Genomic DNA, 17,868 nt, shown 5'->3' with positions numbered 1-17,868 from the left:
AAACGTTAGTATTTTAGAGGGTTTACCTGTATTTCCAGATTTTGCGAATAACCTGCAGGGCATTCAGGTTGGACTTTTTTTTTTTTTTTTTTTTTTTTAATTTGATTAAATACATGCTTTGTTCATCCTGGGCATTCAGTTCATTGAATCTTATTTATGGCATAGCAAGAGCAACTCATACTGCCATGTCCTCTCCAGATGTCTTCTCTCTCCAGTAAGCCGACCATCGCACTGCAGAAATCTTTTTCTCCTAGATTTTCCTTTCTTCATCCCCATCAGAGCTCTCTACACCCTTGGATCATGAGACCTCCGAATCTGTACTTCATTAATGGACAGCAACAAACAATGTATGTGTTGATGGTTCTTCATGCCATGCTGAATTTTTAGTATGCATCCATTTTTAATTCCCACACAGACAAGAATAATCTCACATCTATATATAAACCCCAACATTAATTCAAGTTAAAAATACTGAATATTTCCCCAGAAGACATTCTCTGAATTAGTCTGGACTCCTAATGTTGATGGCAAGCATGCGACAAAGGGCTGAACATGTTTTACAGCCCACCTGATTAGTCAAATCTAGCAGCTGTCAAATGGCTCACTGAACAACACAGGGAAAAACCGGAATCGTATGCTACTTAACAGTCTTATCGCCACAGCATTTATTCCACACCTTTTTTTTTTTTCCCTTTGGACATGTGAATCCAGACAGGCTGCGCAATGAGAAGCTGTAGTTTGTGAAGAGACATATCCATGAGATCCACTGAATTTCAGATAACCAGAAAAAGCCATTTTAGTCTAGCACACACACTAAGACTTTAATAGCTTATTTATTTTTTTTTTTTAAACATACATGGAATGCCTAACAGGCAATGACTTAAGAAAGCTGTGTAAATACTGTTTTTCAGTAAAGTTCTTCTATAAGGGAACTCATTTTCCTATACATGTATAAGAATACACATTTTCTGCCTTTTCTAAATGGCTGATAGGAGCATTTACATAGAAAATCTTTTACTTGGGAACTCATTTTTATCTTTCATTGTGAAGGAAAACGCAGAATTTTATCTAATGAGGCAACTGCATACCATTCTGCAAATGGTGAGTACACTTTAAAAGCAACTGGAAAATCCATCCAGCTAAGGGCCACAATGAGGATTTTCACTGTTATATATGGCACTGTCATGAATAGCTTAATTAATTTTGAGTTTCTCCATTTATATCCCAAACATTTATTGCATGGAACTGTTCTAAAATACATTGCTATCTAACGCTCAGGTATTACACTAGCACTGAATTATAATTAGTAACACCATTGAAGAAGCTGAACTTGCTGCTTGTGTGCTGGTACACTTCTGCCGCAAGCCAATACTAAAAAATATTTTTCTTTAATAGGACAAAAGGCTTCAGGCCCCTCACAATTTCTTGTGTATTAATATCAAATCACAGCTTGGCTGGGCTTTGTAATCAACCTTGAAGCAGATCCCTTAGCACTTTCTGTTGTCTTGCAGAAGGGACGCTTACAGTCACCAGGTTCACTGAAGCAGAAGTAATTCTAAGAGGGCTTCTGTGGGACTGATTTCTTTCCTATGAGGCAACCCAGAAAAGAACCCACGGTCCAGATCAGTGGATGAAAAGAAAAAGGATCTAAACAGACAAGAAATTGCACCAGAACCACGCTGGGAAAAGAAAAAGCCGAGGAAACACAAAAATTATGTGTCTTAAAGTAAATAACGCCAATTCAATCAAGCACAGAACACGAGTTATCATAAAGATTTTAGGGGTCAGAAGCTAGTATGCTTTAAGAATTAAAGTAAAGTTGGAAAATGCTCTTGAGATACAAAAACATGTGAAATCAAGCTTGCTAATTGAGCCAGCAGTCAGAAAGCTAATTGTTTTACTTGCAAATGAAATATACTTAACTTGTTTTCTGTCACTCTATTAAGTTGCTTTTTATTTTAACCACCACTTAAACACAACTCACTACACACTCCGGTAATACTAAGAATATATTTAGCTGTTGTTTTCCAGGGAAGCATCCTGAGTTCTTAATATCATTCCATATTGATAATTATTCCTTCGTTATGTGATACATAGCAGTAAGCACTTCATGTACTGCAATATTAGCCAATCATAGAGATGTCGCATTTACAGTGAAATCTGCTGAGCAGAGCCACCTGTGGGACTGATATTGTTATAAAGAATGAAGAGCTTCCAAAGCTATAAATATACCAAAATAAGGCTAATTGAGATACTTAAAAACTGAAGCATTTACAAAACAAACAAAGAAAAATGGTTCCTTTTGTGCAAGCTTTGTATTAGAATGTTCAGGCCCCAAATCATTTTGAATCATCTGTAACAGTGCCTTTTTATGTTAGGGGTGTAAGAACTGGCATTTTTATACTGCAGATTTTTTTCTTTGGCCAACTAACATGCATTCTGAACCAGTATAGACAGTCACAAATGTGACTACTTTCTGCAAAATTAATATTTCTAAGAAATACTGTTTTTATTCAATTGATATCTGAATTAAAAGAACAACCAAAACAACCAAAACAAACCTAGCTCACAGGATTAAACAGGTAGATCACCCTTCAGAAATATTATAGGCATATTACTGCCTGCTTTCTAAACTGTCTCAAAGTGTGGGTGCACTAGATTTCACCAAACACTGGTAACTTAAGGACTTTTCTGAAGAAAACAAAACACATTTTCTCCCTATTCCTTTGCAGAAATGAATAATTTCTATTAAATCCACTGTCACGAAAGATGAGCATGGGGGCTCATCTGCAACGAAGGACAGCTGCAAACACAGCTTTATTCCTACAGCTCAGTTGTAGGCCAAGATACTGTATGCTCTAGAAGGTTTAACAGAAGAGAATAAAGAGACCACTGCTTCTTTGTAGCTGTTCTGTTGTGCTGGCTATGCACTAGCATGTAAGTCCCTCCAACAGAGCTAGAACTCCCATCTGCTTTAGTGGCTAAGTTTATTTAAACTGCTTGGCATAGCCTGTGGTGGCATGGATGGTGTTCTGTAGTGAGGGAGAAGGTGTGGATGAACAGCGGAGCATCTTGAGTAAGAGACATTCATAAATCGTCATACGCTACCTGCTCTGACCACTAAAACCTTGCAGAAGCCCAATAGCATGGCTGAGTTACTCCGGTTTCTTTTCATCAGCGGAGCTTCACTGAGGATCTCAGTCTCATGACTCTCCCCTCATGAGCACTTAAAGCATAAAGAGATGCAAGCACTTTTCTGCTCACCTCTGGTTATCCAGCTAACAACTGTTTTTAGCCAGGACACTCAGTCAAGTCCCTGAGCAGTTTACAAGCAGACTCTTTAGCAGAGACCTGGAGAACATTTCCATGAAAGTGAACCCTGAGAGCTACGCCATCATTTTTGTCAGCTCAGGTACACTTCTGCACTAGAGTTTTCATGACCTCAAGAATGACATTCAGGTTACATGTTTATTTTTTTTTTTCCAGTTCTCCTGCCAACAGAGCTATCCTGGAAAAACAAAACAAAACAAAACCACAACTGTGTGTGGACCCAGCATGAAGCAAGCATTTGGATGGAAAATTTCAGCTGATGTTTGACAGCCATAAGCATCTGTAAACACAGCCTTAACACTGGGAAATGTCAGGCACCTCCTCAGCAGTGCTACCACCTCTGTATTTACTTTAAATAAAACGAACATGCATGTCAATGAGCTCTTGTCACATCCACACAAAATATGTAACACTTGACAATTTTTTCTCAGGGAAGCACAGGTTCAGCGTTTCTCGGACACGCAGGGAGGAGACCTGCATGGCAACTCACACCTTCGTTACCCTGCCAGATCAGCTCTTTGCTCTGGTTCCCAGCTCACGATGAGAAAACAGAACCAAAAACAAATAAATAAATAAATCCCAAACCCTTCCTAAGCTTGCTTCCCATACAGGAAAGTCGCTCGTGAGCAATAGCTGAAAGAAAACCACCCCGCTCACTTCAGCGTTTGTAGCGGAACAACTTTCTCACTCCTTAACTCCCCGTTTCTTCCGCCCGCGACACGGCACGGGACCGCTTCCCGCGCTTCCCACAGCGAGCTGCTGCCCGGCGAGCGGCCGCCCGGCACGCCGTCCTGAGGCGCGCGGCTCCCCAGCCGGAGGGGGCGGCCGGGGCCGGCTGCGGCGCTGACAGAGCGTGATCCCCCCGAGCAAGTGCGCGGCGCTGGCTCTCCCTCTCCGCCAGCCTCCGGTTACATCTCTGGCAGGAGACCGCGATTCTCGGCGTTGCTTTCCAGGGTTATTTTTGGCCGTGGCCGCCGCACGCTGACGGCACGGCTCTGGCAAGCCCCGCGCGTCCCTGCGCGCTGCGCGGCGCCGGCGGACCTCCGCCGGGCGGGGAAGGGGCGGCGCGACCCCGCGCCCTCCCCCGCTCCCCCGCTGCACCCTTCTCCCGCCGCCCCCGGGCCTCCGAGGGGCGAGCCGGCCCGCCTCCATCCCACGAGGGCCGACCGTCGGGGGAGCCCGATCTCGCGCCGCCGGGGCGGACGGAACCGCCTCTCTTCGCCCCGCCGCCGGCCGGGAGCCCGTGTGAGGCCGCCGCTCCGCAGCGGAGTCGCGGCCGGCCGGGCGGCACCGAGCGTCGCTATGGAGAGGAACCCCATCCCGGTGCTGACGGTGCAGACGACGCCCTACGAGGACCAGCGGCCGACGGGCGGCGGGGGGCTGCGGCGGCCCACGGGCCTCTTCGAGAGCCAGCGCAACTACCTGCCCAACTTCGTGCAGAGCCTGCTCTCCTCCGTCGACCTCCGCGACCGCCAGGGCTGCACCATGGTGGTGGGCAGCGACGGCCGCTACTTCAGCAAGACGGCCATCGAGATCGTCGTCCAAATGGCCGCGGCCAACGGGGTAAGCCCGGGGCTCCCGGCTCCGCCGGTGCTCTGTGCCGTCGGTCAGGCTGCTCCGCCAGCTTTGGGCGAGGCTGGCGATGCGTGCGTGTAAGCCGGATGCTTCTGGCAGCCCCGGGTACTGCGGGCCGACCGTGGTGCTGCACAGCTCGTTTGGGACCGAGTCAGGAGTGGAAGCTGAAAAACCACACCTGACTCTGCAGAGAAGGTTTATCAGAGTCAAACATAAGCGCGTGGAAAGCGAGGGCATTAGATGTGTGCTTGGTGCTTACTGTCTTTTAGGGATGCTCAAGGAAAACGATGTAAAGGAAGAGGAATTCAGCAGTTTGGCTGCATCTTAAGAAAATGAGTGTTCCCTGTTCATTTAGTGAATGAGATAATGGTGACAACCCATCCAGTCAGATGGGTTACAGCGTATTTTGCTCAAATTTGAAAATGTCAAAAATCTCAAGAGGGGAATCATGTTTTCTGATAGAAGTGTGCAAACACCTTTGTCTGTTTGTACATGCAGAAAGCTGGGAAGTACAAGCCAGCATGGACTTGAAGTCTCTTCTCCAAAGCAGAGTTGAAGCTGCTGTCTCTCCTGACTGCTGAATCGACCCTCCAGTGAGCGCACACAGCATGGAGCAGTGGCAGGCCACTGCTCATAGCTGGGAACTGCAAGTTCCACAGGACTACTTTGCGTCAGCTCCTCTCACTGCTAGCTCTGCAAGGGAAGCTCTGTCACTGTAGGGTGGGCAGGAGAAAGCACAGCAAGGGCTGTTCTGCCCAGCCTGCAGTCGCCCACTGCTCTTGTATGCACGGAGTGAGTTGCAGTTGCAAGGTGACCGCAAGGACTGAGATCTGAGGGAGGCTAGAAATGTAGGGCTTAGAAGGCTGAGGAGTTCTCAGCTGGGCTGAGCTGCAGTCAGGACTCTGTCCTGGCAAATGTTGCTGTCAGCTTGCTTCCTTCCAGCATCCCATGTCACATTTCCCATTTTCTTCTGCTCCCCCTGCAGATTAGGTTTTTTTTACCTCAGGAGGTTTCCAGTTTAGCGTATTTCTGGCACTTTGCTCTAACTGGGCTTCCCTTTCCTTAAGTTATTGCAGCTTTCTTGGAAGCACAGTTTCTCCTTACTGTTTTCTGAAGCCAAGAAACAGGAGTGTCTGCTGGCAGTTCCCACAGATTCCTGAGTTCAAGTGCCATACTCTGTCTGGGGACACAGTCCTGACAAATTCAAGAGGGTGGTGGTTGGGGGTGACATTGATCCTGCTCCCATGTGCTCTGGCCCGCCGGCTGCTTCTCTGTATCTCTGCAACACACTGTAAGTGCATAAGCCTCACTTTTTTTTGCCTCCAAAGAATACTCATTACATGTATTATTCTTTGATTGCTAATATATGACAGCTGAGAAATTATCTAAGCCTCCCCAAAGGCACTGCTTAGTCCTGTGCTGTATGGTTCAGGTGAAGAGCATGAATACTGCTAAGGGCAAATACCTCTCCCTTTGGCCAAGGCAAATATCTCTACAAGGAGCCTGGCCAGCATCAAAAGGAAAAAAAAAAAAAAGCAAGCTGGCAAATGGCGGGTGAGATGAAACGTGTAGGAGCTTGAAGCTGCCCTGAAAACGTTTAGTCTCAGTGGAGTTCCAGGAGAGAGACGGCCAAGTAGTGCTGACAAATTGAGCTAAAGTCTCCTTCCAGGAAGACACATACTGAGTTCTTTGGTTAATTGTGCCTGCTGAGTATAAAAATAAAGGGGATTTTCTGTTATCAACTGTAAACGTATTGCCCTTTAGAGTCGCTAGGTTCCCCTTGTTCTAATTTGGTGACTCACCCTGCATTCTCCGTGCCTTAGCAGCCTAGCACAGTTGGCACAGGCCCTCGGAGAAGGAATTAGCCGAGGCCCCCTGCCTAGTCAGCTGCTGCTGCTTGCCCTGCCTTCCTGTCATCATTGAGCCCTCCGCTCACCCTATGGGCTGGGACTGCAGGTACACCATGGCTGCAGCTTCTAGGCTTCCAGTGCTGGCACTGGCTATGGGTGCTATGCAGTGGCCATCAGCACATGATTCATCATGTCTTTCTGTTTGGAGAGATACTGTAGGTTAGCTGGAAGCAGCTAACTAGTGGTCATTCTTTGAAAGACCGCACGAATCGGATTGAGGCAAACACATTTTGGTAAGAGGCTGCATGTCATGGGAGTGCAAGGTCCTGTCTCATTCCAGCTTGCAACAGGCATTTCTCAGAAGTGAGATGTTAGGAGAATATCTGAAGCTGCATCTCCATTTCATCTGCCACTTGTCAGCAGTTTTTGCTTCTTAATGCCAGGAAGAACTGAGGTAAAAGGATCCATCGTGTGTGACAAAGTCTCACTACAAATTAAATGCAAGTATTCCATTAGAGCCATCAGCTGGGTGTGGTGCTTTATTTTTGAGGCAAAGTTCAGAATAAGTTTAAACTAAAAATTCTGGATCTGATCAGAAACGGATGAGTTGCTGATTGTACTTGGCCTATGGAGATTCATAGCAACATTGTGGAGGTCGTGAAGTATTGCTAATAATGCTGTAAAAGTTTGAGATGGCAAAGAATTTTTCAGCTTTTTTAGCAATACCATGTTTTTTTTTGTTTCCCATGGGAATCGTATCTTTCCTCCTTACACCTGTATGGCTGACTTATTTGCTTCTATGTTAGGCATGACACTAAGTCATCATTAGGATCCTACAGTGAAAGAAGATATATCCCTATGCTGTTATAATCCACTTGCAGGGTATAATCCACTTGCTTTGTGTTATTTCAGGTTCAATTGACTGAGGCATGTGAGAGAAAAATTACTGGGAAGATCAATTTAAAAATGTTAAGTGACTCCATTGTATTTTCTGAAAATACACAGCTGCATGCAGTAATACTGCATAAAAATGTTTCTGTAAAATACTTGTTAGGGTGACTGTACCCTCAGAGTTTGCTGAGGAACATGGTCTCTTTTGCTGCTGCTGCTGCTAAAAGCGGAACAACAACATAGGATGCGGCGTGAGTGACAAAATAGGACGTGGCGCTGGGCACGGTATTAAAAGAGACAGTTACAAGCCTGTGATTTCGTAGCCATGCAAGTTTTTGAATTCCAGAAATAATCTTTCCAAGCTATGAAACTGTCCAAGATTTTCAGAAGGATAATACTGGAACTTTAATTGTGAGTGAGTACGTGGACACCATCTGGTTGCTGGTTTAGCCCAGAGAAGTCTGTAAATCTGAGAGTTCATTTCTTAAAATTAATTAGATATCAGTTTAATACTTGATTCAGAGACATAATGAACAGCAGCTGGACTGAGAGTGGATGGGATTGCATTCCTGCCATCAAAACAAAGAGAGAAAGATGGTTACATTTCTAAGGAGTGCCGGAATTTAGAGTTTAGAATAGAAGCACTGAAGAGCTATATGTAAAATGAAGCTCTTTGCAGTAGTCACTGTGAACAAAATAGAGTATCGTAAGACATAATTTCACTTTCTTATTTAATTTAGAATACAAAACATTATAGCGTTTTTACAGGGTAGGAATTAGTTCAAACAATTCTTACACTGTTTCTGCACTAATTCTAATTAGTGTAGGAATAACCACCTGAACAAATAACCTGTCACAAATACTGAAAGCAACGCAAAATAGTCCTATTCGTATAAGTGCTGGCGTCCAGGAAAATGGGAGAACTGCTTTGTGTTGAGCAGGAGAAAAGTGAAGTGCAGTAAAAAGACAGTGCCAGATAATTTGCGCATTGTGAATAATCTGTGTTTTGGCTACTTCAGAACAGTGATTTCTGTGCGCTTACAAAAAAACCTAAACCTCACGTAGAAGTATAGAAGAATTCATGATATACCCTGCATGCATAAATATAAATGTATTGATACTTTAATACCTCACAGTACATCAGCAAAACATAATTCCTGTCATCTTCCTTTTGCTTACCCATCCACAATAACGTTTTAAGAGCCACCACACTTTTCTGACAGCTGTATTTGGAAAATGGAGTCTTCGCTTGCCTTAGTATTCTACATGCATAATAATTTAGAAAAGAGGGAGAAGGTGCTCAAAACTAGTGTTTTCGTTACTTATTTTCATTTTATTTCCCATAAATATGGGGGTACATGCTATAGACTGGGGGAAAGTTTGCTAAAGCCCGTTTGCCAGTGGTCTGTGTTTCTTCTAGTGCTTTGGTACAACGAGGAGTGATGATTAAATGATGGCACTTGTACAACAGTCTTGGAAGAAGTCTCATGTTGTCCAAAAGCTGTGCATAGGCTGAAAAGAAGCCTTAAAAGGACACGCTCAAATTCAATACAATTCGTATTTCTATTTCAAATTACTACCTATATAAGTAAGCACTGATATAAAGAAAACAGTAAGTAATACAGCTCATGGAAATCCTTTTTTCTTGAACTTGGTTCTTAATGTGCCTCAAGGCATATGCTTGAACTACTAGCAGTATCATTGCCTCTCCTTGAGAAGTTTGGATGGAGTTCTGTCCTGGGTATTTTCTGAGGCAAAGGTATGTCTGTGGAAAGACAGCCCAGAACACTAGGAACACTTCTGCTTATTTATATAAAACGGTCTTCCTTATTCCATAACATAGGAACTGCATTTCTGCAGTCATAAGTAAGGTTATACATAAACCATTTTTGAAGCAGTTTCTATTCAAAACACTTGAGTTAAAAACATGCAAATTCTGGAGATTTTTAAATCTCCATTTGGGGAGTTTTGGAGCATTTGGAGAGTTTTAAAAGATGCTAAGACTATTACATGAATGCAAAGTGCTCTAGTCAGCAAGAGATACCAGTTCGGTTCTGTACTGGAGAAATATCAGCCCCTTCACTATTTGGAGACTAAGTGGAAGAAACATATCTTTGTTGTTGCTCCTGAGACCTTTATGATAAATTTTGAGATTTACAAATACTTGTACTCTAAATTACTGCTTAATTATACCTTCAGAGAGAACCAAGAGCAGGAAGGGAAGTGAGACAAAGTGCCAGAATGCAGTACGAAGTCTGACGGGAGCAAATCTGCAGCAGTGTGCCTGCATAATATTTAATCTGCTCTTCAGGGAAATCGGTATTCACTAGCTTGGTTTCCTCCACAAATAATCAAGGTTCTTCAGTAAGTAAGGCGGTGTTCTCATTGTTTTATCACAGGTTAATGGATCTGTATTATTAGACATGAATAATAAAGCACCTCTGAACTGAGCAGAAACGAGGCTCAGCTGCCTGGTACCGAAGGTGACCAGCTATACGCTCCACCCTCACCAGTTGACCATGTCAGTGGAATGGCAACTTAAAGTGGATTCTGCTGACTTACATATCCCCATCCCCCCTGAATACTTGTTTTTCCTGGGAAGTATTATAATTACAGTGGAAAAACAAGAAATTACCATTTTGAGTGTCTTGGGTTTTGTATCTTATCATTTCCTTCAGATTTGTCCATACCTGGCAGAAAAAGGCAGTGCAACAAAACGTGTTTACATTAGTTACCATGAGCAAATCAGACAAAACTTGAATGTTTTCTGTGAACTTTACTTATGATTTTGATAGCTTTTCCTATTTTCCACCAGAAAGATCCTTATGCATCAAAATTACTGTGTATGGTTAGCGCCTCGGTTATTCATGCTGAGCTGAAACTGTAATAGCTGTGTAGGTAACTAAAGCAGAGGCTTTGAAATTGGAATCGTGCAGTGGAACTGTGCATAACACCAGACACACTGAAGCAGTGTTTAATAACACCACCTGAAAGCTTTTTTTACTTTAAGACTGGTGGGAACTTCCCTTGCTCAGCTGTGTCCTGGAAACACTCCATGTTCGTCTGAAATAGCCCAAGAGTAAATAATGACTGAAGGAGGACTGGTATTTTCTGTGGGCAGGATGTCCAAGGGTATCTGTGTTACAAAGATGTGACTCAGAGATTGCACGTTTTAGAAATATATTGTGGTTATATTTGCAATTGCTCTGAAAAGCCCCTCCATGAAAGCCAAATCGCTTTGCTGTTCTCTTTTATGCTGATTGAAGCTCTGACCTTGCTTGCTTCCACACGCTCAACACTGAAACATACTGTTATTAGAGGAGCTTTGGTGATTGATGAGGATACCTGGAAAGGCCTGATAGCAGGATCATACCCCATTCCATTGATGGAGGCTTGCAGTTTGCTGTTGTGTCTATGCTCCTTGCTGCTCTGGGTATACACAATACAGCACTTGTTAATGGCACACCAATGTAGCAAGTAACCAGCTCCTGTTTGTGTATTTCTCTGTAGCAAATAGGTTCCATGGTAGGAGCTTAAAATTTCTGTTAGCCACTGTATACACATATATTGATGTGTATTTTTCTTCATTAACATTAAAAATAACACCTTTTTTCACCTAGATCGGCAGACTGGTTATTGGGCAGAATGGTATCTTATCCACACCTGCTGTTTCATGTATTATTCGAAAGATAAAAGCAGCTGGTGGGATTATTTTAACAGCCAGCCACAGTCCTGGGGGACCTGGAGGAGAGTTTGGAGTCAAGTTTGAGGTTGCAAATGGAGGTAGGTGTTCTTTTTAACTAACACGTTTATGGCACTGCATCTCAGTATGATTAAAATTCAGGGATAGCCAACTGACATTAACTGTGCTTTTGGTTATTCTTTCACAGACTATTCTTTAACAACTTTGCAGAGAATAAGCGTATTGTTTCTTTTTCTTTTCTCAAGGGTAGGACTGTTTTTGTTTACATGGCATATGTTCAGTAAGTGTTAAACATTCATTAAAGCCCTTGCAATGTTGGTAAGAGTTCTGTGAGGTTTACTGTCTGATTTTTACTTTATTTTACTTACTCTGATGGATTATTATAACAGTTTTCATCTTTCTGTGAGGTTGCCTATGAGGGAGTTTTGTTTGTTTCATGTTTCTGTCTTGGTTGTCCTGGCACTTAATTTAAAGCATGTGATTTCTGAAGTGCTGTAAGCAGTGTAACTCATAAGTCAGAATATGTTTCATGTATGGAAAAAAGCATTCTTCTTGTTGACCAGGAAGAAAAATTGCAGTTATCCAAGGAGAATTGTACTACTTTAGCTGTCTCATTTGTGCTCCTGAATTACACAGTTTGTGTGTACAGTAATGATGTCTTGTTTTTTGAAATTTTTAAGTTGGTGCATGTAGTTATGTAGCACTTTATACATTTTATGTTACTGATCTGTGCAAACCCAATGATTTTTACAAATGCCGAAGCCTGGTACACTTCACAAACGTAGGATGCTTTCCTTTTGAAAATCCCAAAGTGCCTTTAAAATCATCCTATCAAGGCTGATGTAGTGTGAATGAAGCCTGTCTTTTCCCTGTGAGTGGGTTTGGAATAAAACAGTAAGAAGTCGTTTGCAAAGCCAAATAAAGTTAAGTGGCTACTGTGTGTTGTATTTATTACCTTGGACCATCAGATAGGCTGTGTCTGAGATGCTGGACTCTGATTCATGTGGTAAGGCTATACTGGGTACAGCAGCATTGTTGCAGGAGGAAGGCATCCAATGGTGAAAAGAAGGAGGCATTCAAGTAGGAGAGAGAGAAAACAAAAAGAACACAGGAATTCATTTTTCCAAGTTGGAAGTGTGGCTTTAGTATAAGCAAAGAAGAATTAGATAAGACAGAGTGGTCTTCTGGTCATTTTGCATCAAGCCTGCAACTCTTACTAGAACGACAGTAATTTTTTAAAAATATAGCCGATCTTCAGGATTTGCTGATAATAATGCACATTTAGATGTGATTTCTCTTTTGCATTGACCTAAGCTCTCACAACTGCTTGTTAAATGATTGAGTTACTTCGATTCTTATGAATATGTCATTAGGGCATTGGTGGCTTAATGGCTGTCAAACTGCTAAGGAGTTTTTAATGATAATCTGTGGCCAAGGAAATCAAGTGAGATGCCAAGCAATCTCAGCTTCATGGTTGTGCATTTGCAGAAAGACCCATGAGACACCAGAAGCTGCTCCTGAAAGGCAGTTTTTCCACTGGTATATATGTTGAGGTTCACTGTAGAAGAAAAAAATGGCAATGTTTTTGTGTTATAAACACAAAGAAAAATGATTGAATTCTTTTCTCTAGGCTAGTGATTGCCTTAAATACTTTCTATGAAACAAAATGGTGTGAGAATGCACTGTATTCCCAAGTTCTGTGTTGGTTTTTTTTTTTTTTTTCCTTTAAAAAGTGTGCTGCAATGTAAAAAATACACCAGTGCTCTTTTTGGAGCATATTCTTCAGTAGATAAATTCTTTTTTTTTTTTTTTTTAAAACAGCAAAATTTTTTTTGTATGGAATCTCCATTTAAAAATATGAGCTGACAAGTTCTCTTCTCTTATAGGACCTGCTCCAGATGTAGTTTCAGATAAGATTTATCAAATCAGCAAAACCTTGGAAGAATATGCCATTTGTCCTGATCTCAGAGTTGATTTATCTCGCTTAGGAAGACAAGAGTTTGATCTGGAGAACAAATTCAAACCTTTCCGAGGTATAAATGAAGGCTTTTATGCATGCTACTTACACGTGTTGATTCTAGTAGTAGATAGTAGAACTGCCACAGAATGATAAACAGTAGTTATTTAATCACATCATTATTTTTTCAGAATTCCTTACTGCTACTAGATCTCAAAATGCTCGGTGGTAAGGGTGAGTGTTGTGTTCATTTTGCATACAGGAAAACACAAAAAATATCAGGTAGCATAAAAATAGACTAAAAACAATCCCTTTTTTTGTTGTTGTTGTTCTCTGATTTGAGGAAGAATTATTTCCCAGTCATCTCTGGAAAGATGCTGTATTCTGGGACAATATAGCTGCCAGGGGACTCTAGGGAAGTATTGCAATTGATCAAAAGGTGCAACTGAAAATAAGTTAATTGGATTTGGGAGGAGCTAGGATAATTTTTAGACTTCAATTTTATGTGCACGTTATCTTAACATATATGAACAGTTCTGTGGATGTTGTGGCATTTGTTCGTATGTGTGAAAATTGGAGCCTTAAACTTTAACAATAATGTAAACTTTATTGTGATCAGGGCTGACAAGTTATGCTGAAATATCATTTTAGCAAATCTTTGAGAATTTTGCCATGTGCCAGATAATCGACTCATCTTCCAGTGGGTTTTACTTTTCAACCATGGGAACTATTTTTTGTCGTTGTTTCTAGTTCAAGTATATTTTAGTCTAAGCTTTTTTCTTAGGTACTATGTTTACATTTTACCCTGAAGAAGAGCATGGGGGTGAGGTCAGCATTTCTGAGGACAATAGTTTAACTTGTAAAAACTAAAATATTTCAGGATATTCGTTAAACCAGATAAAAAGGTGTTTGTGTAACATTCTTCTGAATTTAATCAGAAAAATAGCTTCAAGCTGACTGAAAAGCATGGCTTTACCATGGTAGCTGGTTTGATTCCAACAAATTTACTTTCAGTAATTAATTTTAGTTTGACCTGTTTGGTATCTTGAAGAAGCTGTAGCTTTCTCCCTTTGTGGCATCACAATTCATATTAATAGGACTGTAACAAAAAAAATCAAACAGATGTATTTGAGCCAAACTTTCTGAAGTCAGTAATGTATAAAATGCAAAAATATGGTGTTAGAATGACAATAAACTAGAGGCAGATTGTAAGTGCCAAAAATGAAAAGGATAGGCTGTGTGTCTATCCTGATAAAGTGATGCAAATAGATACTGCTTTCAGATAATAGAAATTGTGAATTTTTATCAACATGGACGTCTTCCATTCTCTGCAGTGCTGTAGCAAGCAAAAATGCATGCAAGGCTTAAGGTTGATGAAAGAGCTTTTTACTTTGCCTCTTTGGCATCAGCACCAATCCATGTTACACAGAGATTGTGTGGTCTTATTTTAATTCAGGTACATGGTTGTGAAAGTGTGCTGGGAGACGTATGTCCCCATATGTAAGCTGTATTTCTGTTTTGTTATGTTGTTGATTGTTTTTTGCATTATTTTTTTTTTCTAGTGGAAATTGTTGATTCTGTGGATATCTACCTCAATCTCCTTCGAAATATCTTTGACTTCAACGCAATCAGAAATTTACTGACTGGACCCAACCAGATCAAAATAAGGATTGATGCCATGAATGGAGGTATGAACTTAAGATATTATCAGGACCAAAATACGAGTTTGCTATAATAGTTTTACGATAAAGATAAATACATATACAGTGTATAAATGTCAGGATTTTTAGAAATGCTGAAAGGCTTGCACATCAGACTATTAATAAAGGCCTAACCCACTACTAGTCCTTTCTTGATAAGGAATTGAGGACATCTATATGCAATAAAAATTTTCTTTCTGCGTTTGAAAGCAAGCAGGATGAGCTGATCTTTCCATGATGATATGTTGCAGTGTGTCATAACCAAGGAGGTTAGAGGACAGTCTCTGCTAAGGAAAAATGGCTTCCATTTGTATCCTGGGCTGCATCGAAAGTGGGATGGCCAGCAGAGCAGGAGGGTGATTGTCCCCCTCTGCTCTCTCCTTGTGAGGCCTCACCTGGTTTGCTTCTTCCGGTCCAGGGGCCTCCAGAGGAGAGCCATAAAGATACTCAGAGATCTGGAGCACTTATCTTATAAAGAAAGGCTCATTTTATTTGGCCTGGAGAAGAAGAGGCTCCAGGGAGATCTTGCCACAGCCTTCCAGTACTCAAAGGGAACTTAGATGCAGGAGGGAGACTGTCTTTTTGCACAGGCAGATAGTAATGAGTCAAGGGGGAATGGTTTTAAACAGAAGGAGAGGGTATTTAGGTTAGATGTTAGGAAGACATGCGTTACATGGAGAGTGGTGAGGCACTGGCACAGGCTACCCAAAGAAGCTGTGGATGCCCCATCTCTGCAGGTGCTCAAGGGCAGGTTGGATGGGTCCCTGGCAGCCTTATCTGGTGGGTGGTAGTCCTGCCTACGGCAAGGGGATAAAAACTTGATGATCTTTAAGGTCCCTTTCAACCCAAACCATTCTGTGATTCAATGAAAATTAGTTAAATCTGAATAAATTGCTACCAGGAATCCTCGGTGAGTTGGCTGAGCAATGTGGAATGGAATGCCTTTCATCACATACACTTCTGGAGGAAATGTTATTGAAATAATGTATAGATCTCTGATGTCCTCACCTATTACAAGATACTAAATAATCTCGGGGTAGGTCTCTTCTCAGTGGTGACAGGTGACAACACGAGAGGAAATAGCCCCAAGTTGCATCAAGTTTAGGTTGGATGTTAGGAAACAGTTCTTCACAGAAAGGGTGGTTAAACACTGGAATAGGCTCCCCAGGGAGGTGGTTGAATCACCATCCCTGGATGTGTTTAAGAGCCATTTGTATGTGGTGCTCGGAGATATGATTTAGAAGAGGATTGTTAGAGTTAGGGTACTATGGTTAGGCTGCAGTTGGACTTGATGATCCTTGAGGTCCCTTCCAACATGAGTAATTCTATGATTCTGTGATTATAAAAAATGCTACTCAGCCACCCCAGTGCACAAGCATAGATTTCAGATACAACTAACATTACAGTTTTCTCCACATGATCAAAATATTTGATTGTGAAATTGGAAAATCTTTTGTACAGTTTGATAATGACATCATTTCCAGATGCGTGTATGTTTAGGATCCTCTTATTTCTGAAATGATAGAAAATACTCCTTACAATTATTGAAAATGGAGATGAATTGGTTAAAGGATGGAAATGCATGTGCATTTGTTCAGCAGATAAGGTTAGGATTGGTAAATCTTACCAGGAAATTAAGAGAAGTCCTGGAATGGTGAACTGGGTTGTAGGTGAAATAAAAAGCTTCAAAAGGTGAAATAAAAAGATTCAAAATGAATCTGTGTGATATTTTTGGATACCCCATAATACTGCATATACTAGTTATGATATGGTAACATGAACCACGGTCTTATTTGGCCATATGATTAAAGAAAAAAAAAGTTATTTTGTAATCAGTTGTAGGAAAGTTTTTATTTATTATGTACGTGACAATAGGAAAAATGCAGCAAAATTTTCAGTAGGGAAACCTGTTTCATTTCAGTGTGAGAAATCTGAAAGAAGTGTATTCCCTGTTTCCATTCTATTACTGCTTACTTTCTTTGCTAGTGCATTTGCTAAACTGTTGCTTGCAGTCTAGGACATGTAAAATATTATAATAGTAATATAATAATATTATTTTTATTCTAGTAAGGAATACCCTGTGTTTGTACATTGATTACTTTCCCCTAATAGTTGCTAAATAAAACTTCTATCTTTCAATATTCAGTGGTTACTTCAGTGAAGAAGTGTGTTTTTAATGCCAACTTAGAAACTGATCTGTGTGGAGTGACCATATTCTCTTCTGAGGAATGATGATTTCCCTTTTGTTAATAGCACAGATGTATAGAATTGCTGGAAGTATGCTTTGTATCGAGTCTCTGAAGTACTGTGAAAAATTTGAATGTCAAGCATATGTTTTTGTGATTGCATGGCAGATTTATATTTTTGCAGTTATGGGACCTTACGTGAGAAGAATCCTCTGTGATGAATTAGGAGCTCCTGCAAACTCTGCTATAAACTGTATTCCTCTGGAGGATTTTGGTGGACAGCGTCCTGATCCCAATTTAACATATGCAACTGCCTTGCTGGAGGCTATGAGAGGTGGAGAGTATGGGTTTGGAGCTGCTTTTGATGCTGATGGAGTAAGTATTGTGATCGGTGTGGAAGTTTCACCTTAGTTATTGTTTTGTCTGCTGTCAGGTATTGACATGTAAGTATAATTTATTTGCTTTTCAGACAGTTCTTGAAGATGAATAACATTACTTTCAAGCATAGATGATAGAATTTGTACCTGTAAATCAGTCACGTGCAATAATTTGTTCGTACGGATGTTTGCAAGTTGAGCAGGATTTGAATCCAGAATGACTCTCCTCTCCTCTCCTCTCCTCTCCTCTCCTCTCCTCTCCTCTCCTCTCCTCTCCTCTCCTCTCCTCTCCTCTCCTC

General features: G+C 41.4%; 1 protein-coding gene across 1 annotated transcript; it reads left to right on the top strand.

Moving 5' to 3' along the window:
• Positions 1-4,617: 4,617 nt before the first annotated feature.
• Positions 4,618-17,583, top strand: LOC122190703 (phosphoglucomutase-like protein 5; the record flags this gene model as incomplete). The annotated part of the gene is made up of 5 exons (XM_042890792.1): positions 4,618-4,893; positions 11,267-11,429; positions 13,236-13,382; positions 14,869-14,994; positions 17,377-17,583. Coding segments are annotated over exons 1-5 (904 nt in total), but the record flags the coding sequence as incomplete, so codon positions are not given.
• Between the last annotated feature and the right edge of the window lie 285 nt (positions 17,584-17,868).

This window comes from Lagopus leucura, unplaced genomic scaffold, assembly GCF_019238085.1.
Source record: "Lagopus leucura isolate 7727_CA_CO unplaced genomic scaffold, USGS_WTPT01 32595-0_obj-0_obj, whole genome shotgun sequence".
Lineage (NCBI taxonomy): Eukaryota > Metazoa > Chordata > Aves > Galliformes > Phasianidae > Lagopus > Lagopus leucura.
The sequence above is the reverse complement of the archived record's forward strand: the minus strand, read 5'-3'. Positions and strand labels throughout refer to the sequence as shown.